Here is a 22,646-nt window from a genome sequence, read left to right as displayed (position 1 = left end):
CCAGGTGTCTCCAGCCTCCTCATGGCCTGGCTACCCCAGCTCATCCACACAGCTCCCAGCTCTTAGCTGCCCCAGCTGCTCACTCCCCATTTGAGAGCTAAATTCTCCCATGCCTTCCCTGGAAGGGACAGGACCACTGTCATGCCCGCCATTTCCCCTAACAATCTATGTGCTAAGCTACTGCATTCAGGCCTTGTGAAATTCCGCAGCAAGGACAACCTCCACCGACCAGATACTGATAGGACCCAGGACATCACCCACCATGAATGAAATTAGGGGTCATCCAGAGTTTCCCCTAACTATCACTCGATATGGCCCAATGACGATCCCTTCTTTCCAGAGCCCTGACACCTCAGAGGGTCCCAGTCCCTTCAAATTGCAAGGCTGCCCCTGCCAGGTCTTGAGGTCACCCCTTAATGTGGGCACTGCTTAGACCTGGACTCAGTCCCCCAGCAGGGCTCAGTGGGCATGTTACTGAGTCTAAGCTCCCTCTGCTTGCCGCATAACAGGTCAGTGAATCCAAGAGACAAGGTGTTGAGGCAAGGAATACGATGAAAGCCAGCTGACCGAGAAGATGGCATAAATAAGTGGAGAGAAATAATGTGTTCATGGATCGGATTGATAGACCCAGCATAGTCAAGCTGGCTGCTGCTGCTAAGTCGCTTCAGTCATGTCCGACTCTGTGCGACCCCATAGACAGCAGCCCACCAGGCTCCAAACTGATTCATAGATTCAGTCTCAGTCAAAAATCCTGGTTGGATGTTTCGTTGGGGTAGATTGACAAAGTTAAATTTTATATGGAAAACGAAAGGAATTAGTATAGCTCTTGTGAAGCAAGGAAGACCCAGTGCAGCCAAAACTAAACTTAAAAAAAAAAAAAGACCACCTAAAGAGACAAGTCATCTGTATTAGTAAACTGATGAGACGCTGGTAGCATTTTAAGCCAGCGTGCTGCAGTCAGACCTGCTTTAGGAGCCCCTGGAGCCCCTGCAAATGGGTGGCTGGACCGACACCCTGCTCCTGGAGAGGAGGAGGGGGGAGGGTGACCCAGGTTGAGTGGGGAATTTGGTTGAGGCCTCCAAGGATGCAAGCTCACTTCTGAAGAAGGTAAACCCTGAAGACGTCACAGAAGCTGCTGTCTTACATGACAGCCCCTTTAAATCGTCTTCTTTGTGTCTGGCAAAATCTACATAACTGATATTTTTAGGTCCAAGCCCCCCGGGCATTGCAGCTCTTCTGTTTTTGTTTATACACAATTCGTTCTTTGCCCCCAGTTAAGCTAAAGAAGCCTGGAAAGTGTGAAACAGAAGTTCACAGCAATCTCTTAAGGTGAAGTGAGCCCACCACAGCCTGCAAGTGCTCAGTAATACACCAGCCATTTCCATACACCTTGCTGCTTCTCTTCACCCTTAACAGCCGACACGTGGAACCTGAGCTCCTGGGCCAGCCATGAATAAGCAAGCAAGTGTGGCTGGCAAGACCCGGGCAGGACCTGGAGGCTGTGATTACCTGGCTGCTCTCACCTTGCAGCCACCAGGCGTCCCGTGACAGTGCCAAAGGACACAAGGGGTGGTGGCTGGGCCTCCGGCTCTGGTAGCTGAGTCTCTGACTAGAAGGGACCTGGACTGGCTTGTTCTGAGCCCTTCCCTGCCCATCGCCTAAAGTCAGGTTCACCCTGGACTTGGGGCTTGCAGGGGTTAGAGGTCAGACTAAAGGGGCTGTCACACTGCAGGGAGAAGATCCCACAAAGACACAGGAGAGGTAGGACTTACCCAAGGGCTTTTAACGAGAAAATCTCATACAAATGCAATTTTATTGTTTTCAAATACGTGGCAGTATTTATGACATAATTTTTAAAACCCAGTGCATTAAGTTTACTGAGTGCTCACAAGTGGTACTGAGGGAGATGAAGGAGTTTGACCATGAGGAAGGAGGATAAAACACGACTCAACTCTCAGTTCAAACTGGAAAGTGATGACTTTATAAATCGTGCTTTGAATCTTAAAGTGGTTGCCCAGGGAGACGGGCAGAGTCCCTGTAAGCTGTCTGCAGCATCTAGAAGGTAGCAGGAGAGAGTGGGCATCTCCTGGCAGAAAGACTGTCAAAGGCAAAGAGAAAGGACAAATAACCTATTTCACGCCATGGTTCTTCCACACTCTCAATAAGTGGGAACTGTTATTTTTAGCTCTTGGCAAAGATGAAATGGAGAAAGAAAGATGGGAGCTTCCTGCTGGGAAAAGGAAGCTGGAGAAATAGTCAAAAGATAGTAGTCGGAGAAACAGTGAGTCTCCTGTTGGGAAGGAAAAAAACTGAAGGCGAGAGATTGTAGCTTTTGATGTCAGTTTGATCCACTCCCATCACTCATGAAATGAACAAAATGTAGAAACTCAGCAATCAGGGAAGGAAAGGGTATGAACCTGGCATCAGGAACACCCCAGCCTGGGCTCAGGGGGGACCCAAGATGAGGAGAAGACAGAGCCCAGCTACAGCCTTGATTCGCCACCTTCTGGATACCGACTGTTGAGGCCTTCTTTCCATTTCTGCCCAGGGCAGGACTTCCAAGGGGTGAAGAGCTGGGACTGAGCACCAACCCACTGGACAGAAGTGAGGCTCCAGGGCCAGTAAGGGCCCGGTAGGGCCATGACTGTGCATGTCACCCATGGGACGGAAGGACAGCTCCTTGGGAAATGGGCCACCCCGTGAGAGGTCTCCACAGCTCACATGCACCCTCCTGCTCCTCCCAGAGCTCGGGTTGCAGGACAGGGTCAGGACCCCGAGGCCCCCACCCTCCAACTGTAGGCTGGGAGGCAAACAGAAGGTCCTCGGTGGAGAAGCCAGGCCTCACCAGACTGTGTCGGAGCACAGACTACGTGCAGGTGGAGTTGCCTGGGTATGAGATAGACACAGGGATACACAGCAGACCCACCTGCGAGCATGGAGCAGACCCGCCTGCAAAGCAGAAAGCGTGCAGGTGGAGGGTGTCTGGTGCCCCGGCTGTGACAAGACTGACAGAGCAGTGGGGGCGGTGGGGGGAGGGGGTCTCTACTGGGTATCCAACTGGAAAAGAATGTGTCTTGACTTCCACCCCCACCATTCCTCAGTCCAGTGGGACAGCATCCACCAATGTCAGAGATAAGACAGCGGAGCCTCAGAGGACACCCCCAGCCTGGATCAGGCAGAGACTTGTTCAGCACCCAGAGTCCCCCCCATGAATACCCATCATTTGATTATGTAAAAATGAAGGGTTTCTGTACTTAAAAATACTGTTAAAGGGATTAAAGGCAACACATCAACACGAGTAGATACTCACAGTACGAATTTCCGACAAAAAACTCACAGCCAGAATGTATTTTTTCAAACACCCGCACTGCCCAGTAAATTCAGCCTAATGAAAAATGGACAAAAGTATTCAATCTCATCAGTCATTAGAGAGATACAAATTCAAACTACACTATACTTTCCAGAAGGGCTAGAATGCAAAAGAACAAGAACCAAGTGTTGGTACGGATGTGAACAAACAGAACTCCCAAACTTGGTGGCAAGAGTCTAAACTGAAAATATTTTCAGAGTATCTTAAGTTAAACATATGCATGCCACAATACTCAGCCATCCCAGGTATATTCTGACAGAAATAGGTCTTTGGTATTGCAAAGACACACAGTGGACACGTTCACAGCAGGACTAATCACAACAGTCAGAAACTGGAAACCACAGAAATGCCAGCCCCAGGAGGATGGGTAAATAAACAGATCACGGTGCATTCACACCAGGGCTATCATAAACCATCCACAACCATATACGACCCAGGAGAGTCTTATACAAGGATAGCAAGAGAAGCAGTCACAGTACAGCTCTAATTTTTACACAGAATGAATGAAAAAGTAATGACCCGCGATGTCATATTTTGGGGTGTTGTGGCTGGCGGAAGGGTTGGGGGCCCAGGAACCTGTTGGTATTGGGCTTCCGGGGTGCTGGTAGTGCATGGGCTTGTTAGCTTTGTGAAAAGTCACTGAGCTATGCAGTTATAATAAGTACATTTTCCTATATGTATGCGTCATACTTCAATAAAAGTTTAAAAAGGAATGGAAAACAGAATTCAACTTGTAAGGAAATGTGAGCCCAGGAGCAGATGGAAATTCATCCCAGTTACTTAATGCAATGGAACAATCTAATAAAAACATGAAGTTGGTAAAATAGTTCAAAGGAGAGTTTTTTTAATGAACTTGTAAAGAAGTTTTTAAAAATTGATAAAGAGGAAAATTTTTAAAGTAAGGAAAAATTAGAGAATTCTCTGGTGGTCCTGTGCTTAGGACTCTGTGCTTTCACTGCTGAAGGGATGGGTTTGATCCTTGGTTGGGAAACTAAGCTACTCCAGTATTCTTGCCTGAAGAATTCCACGGACAGAGGAGCCTGGCAGGCTACAGTCCATGGGGTTGTAAAGAGCTGGACACAACTGAGCTACTAACAGGCAGAATAATGGCCCATCAAAGAGATCCATGTCCTAATTCACAGAATTTGTGGATATGTTAGGTTACATGGCAAAGGGGAATTGAGTTTTGCTAGTGAGGTGATCTTAAGATACAGAGATTATTCTGGATCATCTAGTGGCCCCAGTGTGATCACATGCGTGCGTGCTAAGTCTCTTCAGTCATGTCCGACTCTTTGTGACCCTACAGACTGTAGCCCTGCAGGCTCCTCTGTCCATGGGATTCTCCAGACAAGAATTCTCCAGGTGGGTTGTCATACTCTCCGCCAGGGGATCTTCCCAACCCAGGGATCGAACCCATATGTCTTACATCTCCTGCATGGGCCGGTGGGTTCTTCATCACTAGCACCACTTGGGAAGCCCAGTGTGATCACAAGTGTCCTTAAAAGTGAAGCAGGAGGCAGAGTCCAGCTCAGAATGATGAGATTCGAGAAAGACCCCCCCCCCAGCCCCCACTGCTGGCCCTGAAGGTGGGGGAGGACCTACAGGCCAAGAGACAAAGGCAGGTTCTAGAATGTGGAAAAAGCAGGAAAACAGACTCACCACTAGAACCTCCAGAAAGGAATGCAGGCCTGCTGACCTTGATTTTAGCCTATGAGATTGGGTTGACTACCACCCCTCAGAACTGTAGGAGAATTTGTGTTATTTCAAGCCACTACGTTTGTGGCAATTTGCCCAGCAGCCACAGGAAACTAATACAACTGGTGTCACTGAAGTAGAAACACCAATAAATGCACCAGAAGATGTTTTGAGGGCATAAAATAAATTTCCCTAAAATTGAGGGAAAAAATCTGCAAATTGAAAGTGCCAGGAATTCAAAATGAAGCTTTCAGCTCTGAGACATGGTCTGGTTAAGCTCATGAAATGAAGCAAAAAGGAGGATCCTGATCCCTTAAAAAAAAAAAAAAAGAAGGAACTCTTCAGAAATTCATGAAGAAAATGCAAATCACCTGTATGGGAAAAAAAACCCAGCTGACTTCAGGCTTCCCCACATCCAATGGCAGAGGATGGAGCAGCGCTTACAAAGGTTGAGGGAAAGAAAACAGCAGTTGAGACTATCACACCCAGCCAAGACAGTGTTCAAAGACAGAGGCAAAGGACAGTGACATGAAAATGCTTAGGAAACACTCATGAGCCCTTCCTGAAAAAATGATTGAAATGAAATTACCAATCAGAGGGACAGCAAAATAAAAGATTACTGGTGAACACAGAGTACTCTGAAATATTGAATTAACACTGAGCAATTGTGGGCACTAATAGCTACTAGCTACTTTTATGCATAGCTACTATGCAGAATTGGGTGTTTAAATCTGGGCAACCTGAACATAATAAAGAGGCTCTGAACTCAGGCATAGGGTGGAGGGAAATGGGTTGTGAGGCTGAAAGGCCCTCGCCTTTTCTGCCAGAAGCACCCACACTGTTTCAGAGTGAAGTGTATCTTTAAAATAATAATCATGATGATTCCAATTTCTTCCAATTTTGCATAATCTCTTTTCAGTTTTGACTAGTTTTATTTATTTATTTTTGGCTGTGCTGGATCTTTGGTGTTAAGTGGGCTTTCTCTAGTTGTGGCAAGTGGGGGCTACTCTCCAGTTTTGGTGTGCGGGCTTCTCACTGTGGTGGCTTCCCTTATTGCGGAGCATGGACTCTGGGGCACGCAGGTTTCAGAAGTTGTAGCACCTGGGCCCGAGAGTTGCAGCTCTGGGCTCTAGAGCATACGCTCAATAGTTGTGGCACACAGGCTTAGTTGCTTCAAATCATGCGGGATCTTCCCGGATCGGGGATCAAACCTGTGTCTCCTGCACTGGCAGGCGGATTCTGTACCACTGAGCCGCCAGGGCAGCCCCACAGTCTCTTTTCTTAATCCAAGAAAAGTCTTTTAGTAAATCAAAAACCCACAGAGGGCGCATCTATCGTATCAGTTCTTTTCTGCAGAGTCTCAAGCCAAGCTGACAAGACCTTTTGCGGAACATGTCTTTTTAGCCTTAATCCTCTCTCTGTATCAAGGAAAAAACTTCAGGAGAAATCCCTAACCAGTTGTTAAAAGTCTCGGTTCAGCACATAGAATGAACGTAACAGAGCAGAAGCACCAAGCCTCCATTCACACCAGCCAGAAGGACCTTTGTGCAAACGCTGGTCCACGTTCCTTTTTGCCCCCACGTTGTTCATCTGCTACAGAACAGAAAACATTCCACAGCCTGTTTCCCCAAACATACACAGCCCTGTATTTGCTGAATGTTTTGTTACTTCACCTCCGGCCCATCCATTCCCTGAGCCCCACACCAAGAGGACCCAGCTGAGGAGAAAACAGTCGCAGCTCCCCACTCTCATAGAGCTTAAACCCAGCACTGCGCTGTCCAGCACTTCTGCTGCCTCACAAGTGGCTGTCCAGCACTATGAGTGTGGCTAATGCACCCTTTCAGGGCTTCCCTAGTGGCTCAGTGGTAAAGAATCCACCTGCAATGCAGGAGACATGGGTTCCACCCCTGGGTTGGGAAGATCCCCTGAAGCAGAGCATGGCAGCCCACTCCAGTATTCTTGCCTGGAGAATCCCATGGATGGAGGCTATCATCCATAGGGTTACAAAGAATTGGATGCGACAGAAGTGACTGAGCACGCACACTTTTAGTTGTATTTCCCTCTAACATGCTTTAAGTGTAGAAAACTACATGTAGCTGGTGACATCATCTTGGACAGTCTGTTCTAGAATCAGAATCTGCCTTTTCATAGGACCAGGGCGTGACTGTTACATGCACTGCAGTGTGAGAATGGATCCAGGTTTTCACCATCAGCTCATGCCCCCATCTCAAACCTTCCCCAACTCAGGGCGCTGCCCATTGTCTTCTCAGTCCTACCCTGGCTGACCAGGACAAGAAGCACCCCCATGCTGGCTTGAACATTAAGATTCCATTCCCTAGGCTGCCTTCCTCAGCTACCCAGGAACCAGACAGCAAGCAGCAGCCTCCGTATTGGAAATGTGGCTCCTGCCCCTGCGATGTTAGCTCAGTGGTGAACATCCACAGCTCTCCTTCCACTGCTACTCAGTCTGCACCAGCCAAGCAGCCTTTGGTGGGTAAAGACCTGGGCACTGTGGGGAACACCTGGTCCTCCCGCCTCTTGGCCCAAGTTCCGCCCACTTTCCTCCCTGCTGCCTTTCTTTTCCTCCTAATGTCCACCCTCTTTCAGGGGCTGCTGCTCTCAAACCAGAAATTTCTTGGACTCCCTGTAGGTTGCCATCAGGTGCTCTGGTCTCCCCTCACTCTGAGACCCTCACTCTCTGTCTGTCCTTTCCTTCTTGCACCCCAGACCATGCTCCCTAGGGTCCACTAGCGTTCCTTGCCCTCTCAGGCCTGTCCACCAGGAGGAGGAGCCCCTCCACGCACTGGGAACCCTGAAGAAGCCTCGAGATGTGTCCTCTGTGCTTTCTCTCCCTCCCTTTCCATCCGACCTACGCGCAGAGCCACCACCTGTGAGCCTGCCGCTGCTGTGCTCCGATCCCACGCTCCCAGCCCCTCGCGCCGGCGTCTCATCCCCACGCGTCCTTTCCAGACTCGCCGTGTGCCAAGTGCGACCGCCCGGCAGGACACCCTGGAGCAGCCCCGCCAAGCTTCCTCCCCAAACCCGGATTGTGTGGCCGTACGCTCTCCTCCGTCTGGCAGTTACCCCCAGGTCGGGAGGACCCCAGCTCCCCATTCAGCCGCTCGCTCCCGCCTCACGCCCGGAGTGCGCGCGTCCCAGCCTCACTCCCACTAGTCCCCTGGGTCCCCCATGTCCAGGGTTCGGGGTGTGCAGCCGGGGCTGCCCGCGTCTTGCGGGCGGGATTCAGGCAGAGACTCGACGGCCCTAAGCCCGGCGCTCCCCTTCCGGGTCCCGCGTCCCCTCTCTTTCACAGTCCCGGCGCGCTCCACCCCTCCTCCCCTCGCCTCAGCGGCCTCGCTTTCCCTCCCAGGCTCCGCGGCCCCCGCTCCCCTTCCTGATCTCCCTGCTCCCTCCGCCCGCGGAACGCTCCCCTTCGGGACCCCGTACCTCCTGGGCCTCTTTTGCTCGGCTCTTTGGCGCCCCTCGCCGGGCCAGTTACCCCTCTTCGCAGCCCCGGCGCTCTCCACCCCTTCTCTCCTCTCCTCCCTTGCACCCCTCCCCCGCCTAGCTCTCGCGTCTGCGCCCCTCTCCTCCCCAGCCCCCGCGCGCTCCACCGCCTCTCCTTCCCGGCCCGGCTCTCACCCGCGGGGTGGCCATACGGGGACTCGGCCGCACCGTCCTGCAGGCTCGCCAGGATCTCTCCTTTGCCCACGTCGCTGTCGCCCACCAGCAGGAATTTGAGCAGAAAGTCGTAGGCGCGGACCGGGCTGCCCCCGGTGCTCATCGTGCCGCGCTAGCGCCCGCGCCCATGCCCAGCCTACGGGACAGAGCAGAGGCGGTGGCCTGGCAGTCCAGCGCCGCGCGGGTCCAGAGGTCCCTGGAGCACTGCTAGCCCCTTGGTCCCCGCAGCCTGACAGCGCGCACTCGGGCTCCGCCCAGCCATTGGCCGGCCGCAGTTGCTAGGGCAGCTGTACGCTCTCATTGGCTGGCTGCCCATCCATCTCGCTTTCGTCTCCTCCTCCAGGCCGTTCCCATCCGCCCCTCCCGGAAACCTACGGTCTCTGCTGCCAATGGTAGACGGGAGGCGGGGCGGGGCGGGGCCAAGGTTGGGGCGGGGCCAAGGTTGGGGCGGGGCGGGGCGCTCAGGGGGCGAGGCTGGGTGATCACACTCCAGCGTGGGCTCAGGGGCTGGGTGCCAGGGCTCGCCTCCCACCCAGAGTCCTCACTGGGCCGGGTGGGGTCGTCGCAAGGGCCGGTTCCGGTCGCAGACGCGTGGGAGGTGGCCTGATGTCAAGGGGCCGTGCCCCAGGCAAACTCGGGCTCTCGGTCGCTCCCACGGGTCCTCCCACCGCACCACGCAGAGTGCTGGGTGCGCGTGCTTGTGAGTGCCTGTTCACGTGTTTGTGCGCATCTGCGTGCCTCTGCGCGCGTGTGTGCAGGCGTCTGCGCACCAGTGCCTGGGTACGTCTTCAGGTGCTGGTGTGGGAGTCCGTCCAAGTGTCTGTGCAGATGCTGGGAGAGAGGGCCAGGTGAGGACCCTCCAGTTCCTGGGCTCCTTTCCGCATCTAGGGAGCGGTGGGCGCCGGGTGGGGGGCCTGTCTTTTGCGCTGGGTGTCTGACCAGGTGCGCGTTCCTTTACGCGCGGAATCCAGACAGCGCTAAGCGGCGCGCGCCGGCATGATGGCGCTCAGTCTCTGGAGGTGCCACCCTGGGGCTTCATCGTGAGGCTCGCTGAAGAACTCCAGCGGCTGGGAGGCCCGCGGCCCAAGCCTCTCCCGCTCCATCCTTCCACCCAATGTTGGGGAAAGCCCTCTGCGCCTCTGCGCGTGTGCAGGGAACTGCTGTAGCCCCCCACTTGAGGAAAGGGGGCAGAGGAGAGAGAGAAGAATTAAAAAATCAATTGTTTAACATTTTTATCGTTGTCATTTGAACTTCTTTGGACCTAAAAACAGGTTTCCTTTGGAACACTAGTTTACAACTTACTGCTTATTGATTGATTGGTTGGTTTATGTACTGGCGAAGCCACTATTTAATAAAAAAGGAAATACAGTAAGATTGAAAGATGGAAAGTGGACATTGGAAAAATACGCAGGAGGTGGAATTCTGTCCCCAACTCCTATTCTTGTAAAAAACAAACCAAAAAACTCAGGAGAATTTCTTCCCATCTCCAACTCTCAGCTCCACGGTCCCTATCAGCTGAGAGCCACTCGACAATTATCTAGTTAAGCAGGATCCCTCCTTCTGCTGGACTTCCCAAATAAAAGTAACCACCTAAGAAAAGGCTTATATCCTCATATGGATTTTCATATTTCTGCCCTAGGATAAAATAAGGTCCACCCAACAGTGCCTGGAATGTCTCCACCAGAGGTGTTTATTTCACAAAAGGAGAAGGGTCCCCACAACTAGAGCCCCTCCTCCAGCCTCCTGGGAGATGATTCCATGGCTAGACACTGACTTCTGCGCCCCCAACCCTGGCAAATTTCAATCAAAGTCCAGGCAGAAAGTAGAGGAATCTGTATGCCACTTGCCCATCTGACAACTCAAGGCCAGGATTCTAGGCCTATCTACCTCTGACCATTGGAAAATTCCTTCCTGTGGCCAGGCTGAAATTGGCTCCCTGAACATCTCCTGACGTCCTGGAGCTGCTCCAGAGGTCAGGCTAAAGTAAAGCCCCCGGCTTCTGCTAGCACAGACACTGACTGGGAACAAGGTAAGTAAAACAGAAAGGCAGACAAGATTATTTACAGATGCTTCTCCATGGATAAGAGGTAATTAGAAGATGAAGTGGTAAAGACATACTTAGGAGGATGGAGGTAGGCCACTGTGCTGTTGGTCAAGGAGGCTAGAGGGCCAATGGGTCCTTTACTGGACCCTTGACTGTCATTTATGCTTTTCTACAACATACCACCCTGGTCAGGGCTCTAGAAATTCTAAAGGATTCATTGAAATAAAACTACAGTTAGAGATTAAGCAACATTGTAAATCAACTATACTTCAATAAAAATAAAATGTAAAAAAACCCCACAAAATCCCTACAGCTGATTTTTGTTAAGATAGCATCAGGCCTCCAACTGTCTTAAGAAAACCAGTTTTTAAAGGCCAGAGTCTTCCTTCTCCAAAACTCAGAAAAAGCCCCCTTCAAATACTTGATCTCTTTCAAGTGGAGATAGAACCAATACTGTAACCACAAGATGTCGAAGACCCACTGGTGGCATAGTGGGGCCAGGATGGCATCATGACATGCCATCCCAATTTTATGAACTGCTTCAAGCTTCTTTCTGTGTTTCTAAATAACACGCCTTGTTTATCAATGCTAAAAGCTATACTGCTCAGCCTTGACTGTAATACTATAGTGGAAAACTGGAGACACTTGTTTGCCATATAACATATGATGAGGGTTATCCCCAAAAGATCTATTGAAGTCCTATCCCTGGTACCTGTGAATGTGACCTTATTTGGAAATACGGTCTTTGGAGATATAATCAAGTTAAGATGAGGTCATCAAGGTAGGCCTTAATCCTATATGACCACGAAAGAGCCCATGGACCACACTTGAAAACTGCTGATCTGAGCCTGTCTGTCCCCTGGCTCTAACCAGTGGAGGTGTGGCCTAGCATGTGACTTTAGCGCAGGAACATGATGGATGTCTGCTGTGGGCTTCAAAAAAAGGGACACCAGGGAGCCAACTTCCAGCTGAAGCTAGTGACCACGAGGGCATCGTGAAGCCTCTTCGCTGGTCCACCAGCTGCAGACTTCTTGACATGTGACTGGGATAGTTCCATGGCCCTAGCCATCTCCAGATGGATGTGCTGTTGCTGGAAGTTAAAATAAGCCTCAGTAACATGCCCAGTATCTAGTTCTAGCATTTTTCTTTGGGGCAGAGCATCATTGTTCTTTATCTTCTTCCAGGCCAAGTGAGGGTCCACCCTGCCCATCCATGCACCTTCATCATATTTTGCTTAATTGCATCACCTGACCCTCATGAAACAATTGTCTGCCCCTGACCCTTGTCTGATCCCTCCCTGACCTTCACCCAGTCCTCACCTGACCTTGATCTGGCCCTCACCTGATCCCCTCGCACCTCCACCCCCACTGCAGTTTCACTTCAGGGTTGATGGTGCCACCCACACTTCGGACATCTTCCCTCCCTGAAGAGCTGCGCTCCCTGGCCTGCCCTGGCCACAGTGCTCAGGGGGCCGCCCATGGGCTCAGCTCTGTGTTCTGCTCGTCTCTGACTCTTTGCTGGGGACACCAATGTATTTCCGAAGCACTTGATGCCACTTCAGCCCTTTGCTTCACGCACACTCGCTCCTTCCCACTAGATCAGTGTCCACAGTGACACCTCCTCCCAGGAACCCTACCTCCACCCTCCTGACCTGCACTGGGGCTCATCCTGTCTAATTAAAACATCCGTTTGCATGTCCATCATCTCCACAAACAGCACCAACTATCCACAGTACAGGGAAAAGGCCAAGCAATTTCCAGAGAACTGCTCAAGAGTCACTATCCACACTGACTTGGCACAACACAGAAAAGTGAGACAGTCTTATTTTTCTGCCTGGCAGCTAAGTTTTCACCGTCCTATAGGGCATTAATCAGCTTTGTATCTAACTGAATGTTCCTGTTTGGCATTCCTTCTCCCACCAACCACTTGAGTTGGGGATTTGAAAACGTGATTATGCCTAGGGAAGTGGGCAGCTTCCTGACACAATGTGAGGCCCAAAGTGCTGAGTGAGTGAGTTGAAAATAGCATCTTCCCTGTCTCCCCGTCCATAGGAACAGGACAGTGGGGTCTTTCAGAAGCTGGCTGCCCCAAGCCCAGGTCAGGGGACGCTCTCACCCTTTCCTGGGGTCCCATCTATGGCACCCGTCACTGTGTCATGGACTGTGTGTAGGGACCGAGCTTGTATCCCTCTCCAAGAAGCCACCCCACATCTCACAAACACTAGGGGCTGCATGAGGACTTGGACTTAAGGCCATGGTGGGCTCTCCCATTGCCCCTGAGCACAGATCTTGCTCACATGCCATCTTCTCAGTGAGAAGCTCCCTGAGCCAGGCAAGGATGCTGGGGGCAGGAGTGTGCACCTTGGCTACAGAAAGGCTGGAGTTGGTCTCACGCCAATTAGACCCTGAAAGAAGTGGTCCCTACACCCTGACTGCTCTGGGTCGTCAGGGTCATGAGATCCAGAGCAGAGATGGGAAAGGCAGACCTAGGACCCAGGGCGGTGAATGCAGAAGCGACCTGCAGCCTGCACTGCCCCCCACCCCACCCACGCCCTCATCCCCCGTGTGTTACTCTGAGCACTGAATCCAAAGGAACTGGAGCTGGGAATTAGCATGCACCCTTGGCTGCAGTGAGAAGACCTATCCTCCTGCTCCTGTTCTGGGCACCAGGGAGTGGGATGTGGGGAAGGGGTTGGAGGATAGAGGGGTGGGGGTGGGGAGGCAACATGGACACACTGCAGCCCAGGTCCTACAAGAGGCGGCCAGCCCAGTGCTCTGCAGAAAGGCCCCCAAAGTGCTTTTCTCCAGGAAAAAAGTATGCAGTCTATTGAAAGAGAACATTTTCATCCTGTGCCAAACCCACCACTTCTTCCCCTTTTGAGTTACAGAAAATATCCCTTCTCAACCCCAGAGCCTGAAGAACATTTCTTTTCAGAGAAAATCTATTTGATTCAGAATGCCAAGGGAAGAAAACAAGCAGCTTCTTTTGTGTAAAACTTCACCCTCGACCTTGTGCTTTTAAGTAAAAGCTCCCACACATTTGTGCTTCCTAAGGTTTCAACAAGCCATGTCCAGTTTTTGCATTAAAATCTCCGCACATCACACAAAGGCATTTGGGAAAATATATTTAGAGATGTCAGAGACAGAGAGATTGTTTCAAAAACTCAGCAGATGGCAGACCCTAAACTTCAGAAGTGTTTGGTAGGATATGTCTGCTTTTACAAGCAAACTTGCCTTTTTACGGTACTCAAGATGATGAAATAGTTGCAAGAAAAGTTAACATTTTTAAAGATGTTGAGAATTCCCTGGTCTAGTGATTAGGACTCATTGTTCTCACTGCTGAGGTCATGGGATCCATCTCTGGTCCAGGACCTAAGATCTTGCATGCCTTGGGGCCCAAAACCAAAACCATAAAGCAAAAGCAATATTGTAACAAATTTGATAAAGAGTTAAAAAAAATCCAGAGTGTCCAGGCCTGTGGCTGCTGGACAGTAAAGGTGTCTCAGAGTGTCTGTGATTGGCCCACATTAATCTCACGGCAACCTTGAGAAGTCAGGGTGTCATTCCTGCTGATACCAGGGAAACAGGGGCTAAGAGAAACCTTCAAGGCCTGAGGTCCTGCCTGGGTGTTTCACGGCTGGAACTGATCAGTATGGCAGCAGAGACCTGGTTTTGTCCTGTTTTCCTTTTTTAAGTGTGCTAAATTATATGTGACATGCAATTTATTATACCATCTTACCCATTTTTCAGTGTTAGAATTCGGTGCCATTAAGCACCTTGACATTGTTATGCAACCATCACCACCATCCATCTCCAGAATTTGTCATCTTGTAAAATAGAAGCTCTGTCATCATTAAACAATATCTTCCCATTCTGTTCTCCCTAGGCCCAGGCACCCACCAATCTATTTTCTGCCTCTATGAATTTGACCACTCTAGGGATTGCATATAGAATCAAACAGTATTTATCCTTTATCCTTTTGTGACTAAATTATTTCACTTAGGGTGTCTTCAATGTTCATACATGTTGTAGCATGTGTTAGAATTTCCTTCCTCTTTGAAGCTGAATAATATTCCATTGTATGGATAAACCACATTTTTTGTTCATCCGTTCCTCAGCTGATGGATATTTGGGTTGCTTCCACCTTTTGGCTGTTGTAAATAATGCCTCTATGAACATTTCTGTACAAATTTCTGTGCAGATTTTTTTTTTTTTACAAATATACTTTTATTGATGTAAAAATTCACAAAATATAAAAGTAACCATTTCAAAGTATACAATTCGGGGACCGTTTACTACATTGACAATGTTATGCAACCAGCACTTCTACCTAGTTCCAAAACATTTTCATCATTCTGAAAGAGAATTCCCTATCCATTAATCATTCAGGCTCTATTCCCCTTCCCCTTCAAGTCTAGGTAACTACCAATTTTCTTTCTGTCTCTGCGTTGTTGTAGCCCACCAGGCTCCTCTGTCCATGGGATTTCCTAGGCAAGAATACTGGAATGGGTTGCCATTTCCTTTTCCAGGAAAATGTGTTTTTATTTCTTTTAGATGTATACATAGGAGTGGAATTGCTGGGCCATGTAGAAACCATTGTGCGTGCTTGAGGAACTGCCAGACAATGGTATAATTTCGGAAGCACTGAAATCATTATGAAGCTTGCACCGCATCTGTGTGGCACTGTACAGTGGCCTCTGGCCCGAAAGCGGGCCGGCAGAGGAGAGAAGGCGTGTCCGCCACCGCCAGGTGATAACGCAGGGAATCTTTTTATGCCACTTTATGCCATTCGTCTGTGGAAAAGCATTTCTCAAATTTCTTTCCCTGATGCTCAAATAAAAATAGACCGCGGAACTAAAAAAGGACTAACTATATTTTCCGCAAAGGCAGGCACTTGCACAAACCAATTAACTCATCTTATTTCTTTCTCCTGCTGCCGAGAAGTAAATAGAAACTAACAGCTGAGCACAGATTCACACTGGGTGTATATTTGGTGATGACTCACCAAGAATTCGCAGCCAAGGTGCCAGTTGTTCTTGCGCCATGGAAAGAAAACCTATTTTAGACAAAACTGTAACCTCACAGATGCCCCCAGAAAGCACCAGAGCGGTAGAGACAAAGTCCATATAATATAGGTTTCATGTCAGAGTGTCGCTCCACCCACGCACGGCCTGTTCGAAGCCCCGCCCACTGCCATACTCCGCCCACTCGTTGATATCCTATCCCGCCCACTCAGTGCTCCTCCCAGACTCCAACCTCGCCCCTGCCAGGCGCGACTGGCCCTTCCACCGCCTGCCAGACATCCAGGGCCGGCTGTGCTCGGGCCGTCAAGGCTTGTGTGCCTTTTTGGCCGCCTCTGAGCCAGGCTTCTTCTGCACTGCCCCGCTTGTCTTCCACAAGACAGTAGCCCGTCGTCATCATTCTTAGGACTGTTAACGTCAGGCCTACCTGATGGAGGCATGGAGGGGACACCTGGCTCCCCTCTGCCCACTCCAGGCAGCCAGTCCTGGCTCTCTGGCCCAGAGCTGGCCCCAGCTCCTGGACTCCAACTCGGTGTTTGGAGGACGTGGAAACCCCTCCTCCGTTGTCAAGGAGAGAAGATTCAGATAAGAAATAAATTGGGGCACTTCCCTGGTGGTGCAGTGGATAAGAATTAGCCTGCCAGTGCAGGGGACACAAGTTTGGTCCCTGGTCCAGAAAGATTCCACGTGCTGCGGAGCAGCTAAGCCTATGGACAGCAGCTTCTGAGCCCTCATGCCACAGCTGCTGAAGCTCAAGTGTCCTAGGGCCTGTGAGCTGCAACTACTGAGTCTGTGTGCTGCAACTACTGAAGTCCACGTGCACTAGAGCTGCACACCTCAACTACTGAGCCCACGTGCTGTAACTACTGTGCCTAGAGCCTGTGCTCTGCAACAACAGAAGTCACTGAAATGAGAAGTCTGAGCGTCACACTGAAGAGTAACCCCTGCTCGCCACAACTAGAGAAAGCTGGTACGCAGCAAGGAAGACCCACTGCAACCAAAAATAAAAACACATTATTAAAAAAAAAGAAAGAAATTGGGGGTCAGGGTGGGAGCTCTTGAAATATAAGCCAGTTTGTCCTTTACAGTAATTCTGAAGTTTTGCCAGCTGGAGCAATACAGTTTTTCCAGTCGCAAGTAAGCCCTGCCTGGGGAGGAGGGGAAGCTCCTGGCATCCACCTTCCCTGGACAACAGCCCCATCCCTGTCCTGCCTGCCCCTGCCCCCAGGTCCATGGCTGAGCCCCGGAGTGAGGGTCTCTGTGGCTATCTGGTGGAGGCTTCTGTGTGGAGGTTGACAAGGGCACATGGGGGCTGCAGGAAGGGAGCTGGACACCAAGAAGGAGGTGGGTGTGGGTGAGAGCAGGGACACGCTCATTCCCTGGCTGGGAAGGAGTCATCCTAGGGCGCTCTCCCTGACTCTGCTCTTTCAGTTAGGACTGTGCTGAGATGGGCAAAGCAGGATGCCCTCAGAGGAGAGGACCCCCAGTCCCTGCACCAAGGCCCCATGGGCTATGGAAGCCTTGAGGCGGACGGCAGGCCCCCGCAGGGCAAGTGCAAGCTGGAGGACAGGGAGGGCTGCTGCTAATGCAGACCCTTGAAGCCCCCCTGAGGACTGATCACTCTCTTGCAAGTGGGTGGTGCAGAAGGATCAGTGGTGTCTGGTCCCCGTATTGTCTCCAGTTCAGAGACCCTTCTGGGGAGTGGGTTTGTGGACTTTGAGGTCGGAAGGAGTCAAAGACTTGCCTGAGGTGAAATCCTGATTCCACTTTCCCAGCTGTGTGAACTTGGGTGAATGATCATTTAATTAGTGGGCTTCAGTTTCCCTGCTTCTTCTTTCTCTCTCTCTTTTTTTTTTTGGCCTTGCCAGTTGGCTTGTGGGATCTTAGTTCCTCCACCAGGGATTGAACCCAGGCCCTCAGCAGAGAAAGTGCAGAGTTTTAACCGCTGGACTGCCAGGGAATTCCCCTTCCCTGCTTGTGAGAAGTCTATGATCCTCACACTTGGCAAGTGTTTGGGGCAAGTGACTGGTATACAGCAAGCGCCTAGGTGTGTCATCAGCTGAGTCCCTGTGGAGTGTTGATGGAGCCTCCATTGGATACCTTTCATGCTCCTGCACACTCTGGTCCACTATGATTTAAACTTTTGATACAGCAGCAGCTCACCCAACTCATTCTGTGTCAGTGCATCACAGGCATCCCAGGGAGAGGTGAGGTAGAAATATGTTGCCACCAGTCACCCCCACCATGCCAGCCACCTCTGCCACACCAATGCCAGGGGCCCCTGGCTCCGCAGCAGGTGCCTGGGATGGGAGGAGTGAGGTTGGGACTTGCCATTGAGACAGGACAGTTGGATTGGGGTACACACATGCCCATGTACACAAGCACAAGGCAGGTCTCAGACAGAGGAGCAGACAGGGTCCCAGAGAGGGGGAGGCTGGAGCCCTCCTCTGGAGGACAGCCTCAGGGCACAGAGAAGAGAGTGTCATTTGAAGGAGTCGCACCGACTCTGCTCTTTCAGTTGGGACTGTGCTGAGATGAGAAGAGGGAGAAGCTGGAGAGAAGGAACACCAAGAAACTGCAAGGGCAGGATGTCACGAAGCAGGATGTTTGACTCAAAGGCAAGAGTATCTGGAAACGTATGGAGCGGTTGGATTAGCAAGGCCATGGTCCCATCTTCCACCACAGAGCAATCATGGGACATTTTCTCATGGATGAATAAGCGCATACAAATGATTAGCCTTACATCTAATGTATAATTAATATTTCTGCTTCAAATATCAACACGAATTTTTTAAATAGCATAGGCTTAAAAAGCACACAGTGAATTTACATCTTTATATTTGATTCAGGAAAATTAGACTCAGTAGATACAATGGCCCTGGGATAGCCTTTGTACCAGTAGGTGCATAGTCAGCAAAATTGTATGTGGACCAAAAGAGAAAGAAAAAAATGGACTGAAGGGTTAAATTGATGTGATGACAATAATTTCATTCAAATGAAAATTGAAAAATAAAATGGTGTATAAAGATAAACCATTTCAATGAGGTCAGAAATTAAATGGACTTGATAAAACTCACGCTTGAAAGTAATTTCTCAAAGTCTCAATTAGTGGTGGCATAATTCGGATGAAAACTTTCCTGTTCATGGCATGAAGTTAAAGTGACTTAGACCACAGATACAGAGAAGGCAATGGCAAGCTACTCCAGTACTCTTGCCTAGAAAATCTCATGGACAGAGGAGCTTAGTAGGCTGCAGTCCATGGGGTCGCTACTAGTCGGACATGACTGAGCGACTTCACTTTCACTTTTCACTTTCACGCATTGGAGAAGGAAATGGCAACCCACTCCAGTGTTCTTGCCTGGAGAATCCCAGGGATGGCGGAGCCTGGTGGGCTGCCATTGATGGGGTCGCACAGAGTCGGACACGACTGAAGCGACTTAGCAGCAGCAGCAGCAGCAGACCACAGATAAAGACAGGTTGTAACAGGCCTTGACCCTGCACGCTGCTCTGCTACCTTGGGCAGATGTGATTCAGGTACTCCATAACCTTTACAAAATTTTTGAAATTCTCCTTACTCTCCTCTGAAGTGTCAGTTCACCTGCTACCATTTGTAGATTTTCATCTGCTCATTTTTGCTTTTTTTAAATTGTGAAATACAGAACTTGCCTGGTGGTCCAGTGGCTAAGATCCTGAGCTCTCAGTGCTGGGAGCCTGGATTCAATCCTCGGTCAGAGAACTAGATCTCACTCACATGCTACAACTAAAAGTTGGTATGCTGCAGCTCAGTGTTTGCATGCTGTAACTAAGACTCAGTGCAGTCAAATATTAATGCCTGTGGGTGTGCTAAGTCGCTTCAGTTGTGTCTGACTCTTCGAAACCTTATGGGCTGTAGCCTACCAGACTCCTCTGTCCAAGGGATTCTCCAATCAAGAATATTGGAGTGGATTGCATGCCCTTCTCCAGGGGATCTTCCTGACCCAGGGATCAAACCTTTTCCACCTCTTTATGTCTCCTGCATAGGCAGGTGGGTTCTTTACCACTACTGCCACCTGGGAAGCCCCAGATATTAATAACTAAATATAAATAAATATTTTTTCAATTGTGAAGTACTATATATATATGGAAAAGTGCATGAGAACACACATATGTACCACTTAATAAATAATAAATACTTGAATTGTAAATCACCCCCACAGGTCAAGAAATACAGCATGGCTGGTGTGCCAGAGACTGCGCGCATACGTCCCGAATAACAACACCCTTCCTCCTGCATGGCTGCAACCACTGTCTCGGAGGTGGGCTCCCTCAGGAACAGATAAGGTACAAGTGCCAATAGCTTATGTGAGGGTGACCCTGGGAAGCCTTCTTGGGGGTGGGAAAGTGAAGCAGGAGGTCAGAAAAGAATGTTAAGTTGACTAGAATGCATCCTTCTGGGGAACTTTAGCAGTGGGGCAGCCTCAGAGATAGCTGCTCCTGGGGGCACTGGACTGGGCCAGCACCAAGGGTAGAGAAAACTCTTGCACCGTCCCAGGAGCCGGATCCTGGGATGCTTGGGCTGGTGAATGTCAGTGAATGTAGAAGGCGCATGCATGGGATACCAACAACACCACTGTCCTGATTTTTGTGAAAGACTATGGTGTTATCAGGGACTTCCCTGATGGCTCAGATGGTAAAGAATCTGCCAGCATTGTCGGAGACATAAACTTCATCAAATATATATAGTCCGGATCTGCATGTACAGGCAAGCACCAGGTCGTGTGTATGTGACTAGGCCTTTAACTTCTAACAGGACTCAAAAGCTTTCTGAAAGACCATCTCCCAGATTATAGTCCTCAGGTCGGCTCAGTTAGAATTCTCTATTTCCTCTTTAAATTGACTATTGATTAATTTTTTGTTGCTGTTGACAAACCAAAAAGAGCTTTTAGAGATTAAAAACATAATATTAAAAATTTAAAGCCTAGTGAACAGGTTCAAAAGATTAGACCCATGATCCCTTGCAGAATTAAGAAAGAAAAAATTAATCTTCCAAAGAGTTACATTACTGGCATCAGAAGTAGAAAAAAAATGATATTTACAGTCAGGCTAGCATTTCCAGCTTTGAGGAGGTCTGGTTAATGTATGGGCTTTCCAGGTGGCGCAGAGGCACAGTATCTGCCTGCCAACGCAGGAGCTGCAGGAGACGTGGGTTTGATCCCTGGGTTGGAAAGATCCCCTGGAGGAGAGCATTGTAACCCACTCCAGTATTTTTTCCTGGGAAATCCCATGAACAGAGGAGCCTGGCAGGCTACAGTCCATGGGGTCACAAAGAGTTGACACGACTGAGCATGCACAGTTAATGTATTAATATAATGCAGATGTACATTATGGAGGACCCAATACGGGCAGGAAGTATGTTATGCCTCACTTTTCTTGTTTTGCCTTAAAACATAGATTTTACTTCCTTGGGTTCTTTATAGAATCTGAGATTGGGCACTTAACGGAAACACATTTTTAAAGATGATTTATTTAAATTAAGAAAATTAATTTATTTTATTTTTGGTTGCTCCTGGTCTTCGCTGCTGCGAGTGGGCTTTCCCTAGTTTCGGTAAATGGGGATGACTGTTTGTTGCGGTGCACAGGCTTCTCATTGTGGAAATTTCTTCATTTTAGAGCACAGGCTCTAGGCACTCAGGCTTCAGTGGCTGCGGCATGCAAACTCAGTACTTGTGACTCTGGGCTTAGTAGCTGTGACTCACAGACTGTGGAGCGCAGGCTCAGTAGCTCAGGTGCCTGGCTTTAGTTGCCTACAGCATGTGAAATCTTCCTGGGCCAGGAATTGAACCTGTGTCCCCTGCATTGGCAGGTGGATTTTTAACCACTGTCCCACCAGAGAAGTCCAGAAGTGTATCTTCTAATAGTTCTGGAGGCTGGATGTCAGGGTGCCAGCAGCCCTGGTTCAGGGTAGAGCTCCCTGGTGTATGTATGAAGAGGGATTAGGGGTGAATGTTCCTTGCTATCTTGTCATCTCTCCAGTGCTTTGTATACGTATTGAAGCCGTCTGAATCAGCATTTCTAGTTATTTTTAGCAGGAATGTTGGTCCGAACTATCTGCTTTTTCCTTGATTCTTCAAACTTCAGAACCTGAATTATTATTCATTCTTCCATTGTTTTAGCACATTTTCAGTGAATGCCCACAGCATGACTGGCATTGGTGAATCATGCTAAGTAAGCACTGGGAAACAATGGGGAATGTGATGGTCAGTTTTATGTGTCAGTTTGGCTGGGGCACAGTGCTCAGATATTTGATGTCAAACATTATTCTGGATGCTTCTGTGAGGGTGTTTTTTAGATGAGATTAACATTTAAACCAGTGGACTTTGAGTGACGCCAGTTACCCACTCCAGGGTGGGTGGACCATGTCCACTCAGCTGAAGGCCTGCTGAGAACACTGACCTCCCGTGAGTGAGAAGAAATTCTGCCAATAGGACTCTGCCCTCGGCCTCCAGCCTGCTGGTCTACTCTGCAGATTTTGATCTTGTCTCTCCACAATTAAGGACTTCCCTGTAGCTCATCTGCCTGCAGTGCCAGAGATGCAGGTTTGATCCCTGGGTCAGGGAGATCCTCTGGAGGAGGGAATGGTTACCCACTCCAGTATTCTTGCCTGGAGAATCCCATGGACAGAGGAGCCTGGAGCCTGTGGGGTCGCAGAGTCGGACACGACTGAGCAATTAATACTACACTACTACACTACTGCTACCTCCACAGTTGTGTGAGCCCTGTTAACCTAAAAAAGAAAACATCTTGTTGGTATACGAGCAAAATGGGTTTATTCAGGAACAGCAAAGCATTGCAATTTG

At 49.6% G+C, this 22,646-nt stretch overlaps 1 protein-coding gene across 1 annotated transcript in view; it reads right to left on the bottom strand.

The window, feature by feature from the left end:
* The window catches only part of RAB40B (RAB40B, member RAS oncogene family), a 30,732-nt gene extending 21,734 nt beyond the window's left edge, over window positions 1–8,998 (bottom strand). Inside the window, exon 1 of the mRNA XM_027974319.2 lies at window positions 8,708–8,998. Coding sequence (XP_027830120.2) covers window positions 8,708–8,849 — 142 coding nt within the window. The 5' untranslated portion in view covers window positions 8,850–8,998. The remainder of the gene's footprint in view (window positions 1–8,707) is intronic.
* Between the last annotated feature and the right edge of the window lie 13,648 nt (window positions 8,999–22,646).

The sequence above is a fragment of the Ovis aries genome, chromosome 11 (assembly GCF_016772045.2).
Source record: "Ovis aries strain OAR_USU_Benz2616 breed Rambouillet chromosome 11, ARS-UI_Ramb_v3.0, whole genome shotgun sequence".
NCBI classification, from domain to species: Eukaryota; Metazoa; Chordata; class Mammalia; order Artiodactyla; family Bovidae; genus Ovis; species Ovis aries.
Note: the sequence above shows the minus strand (reverse complement) of the source record. Positions and strands in the feature narration are given on the sequence as shown.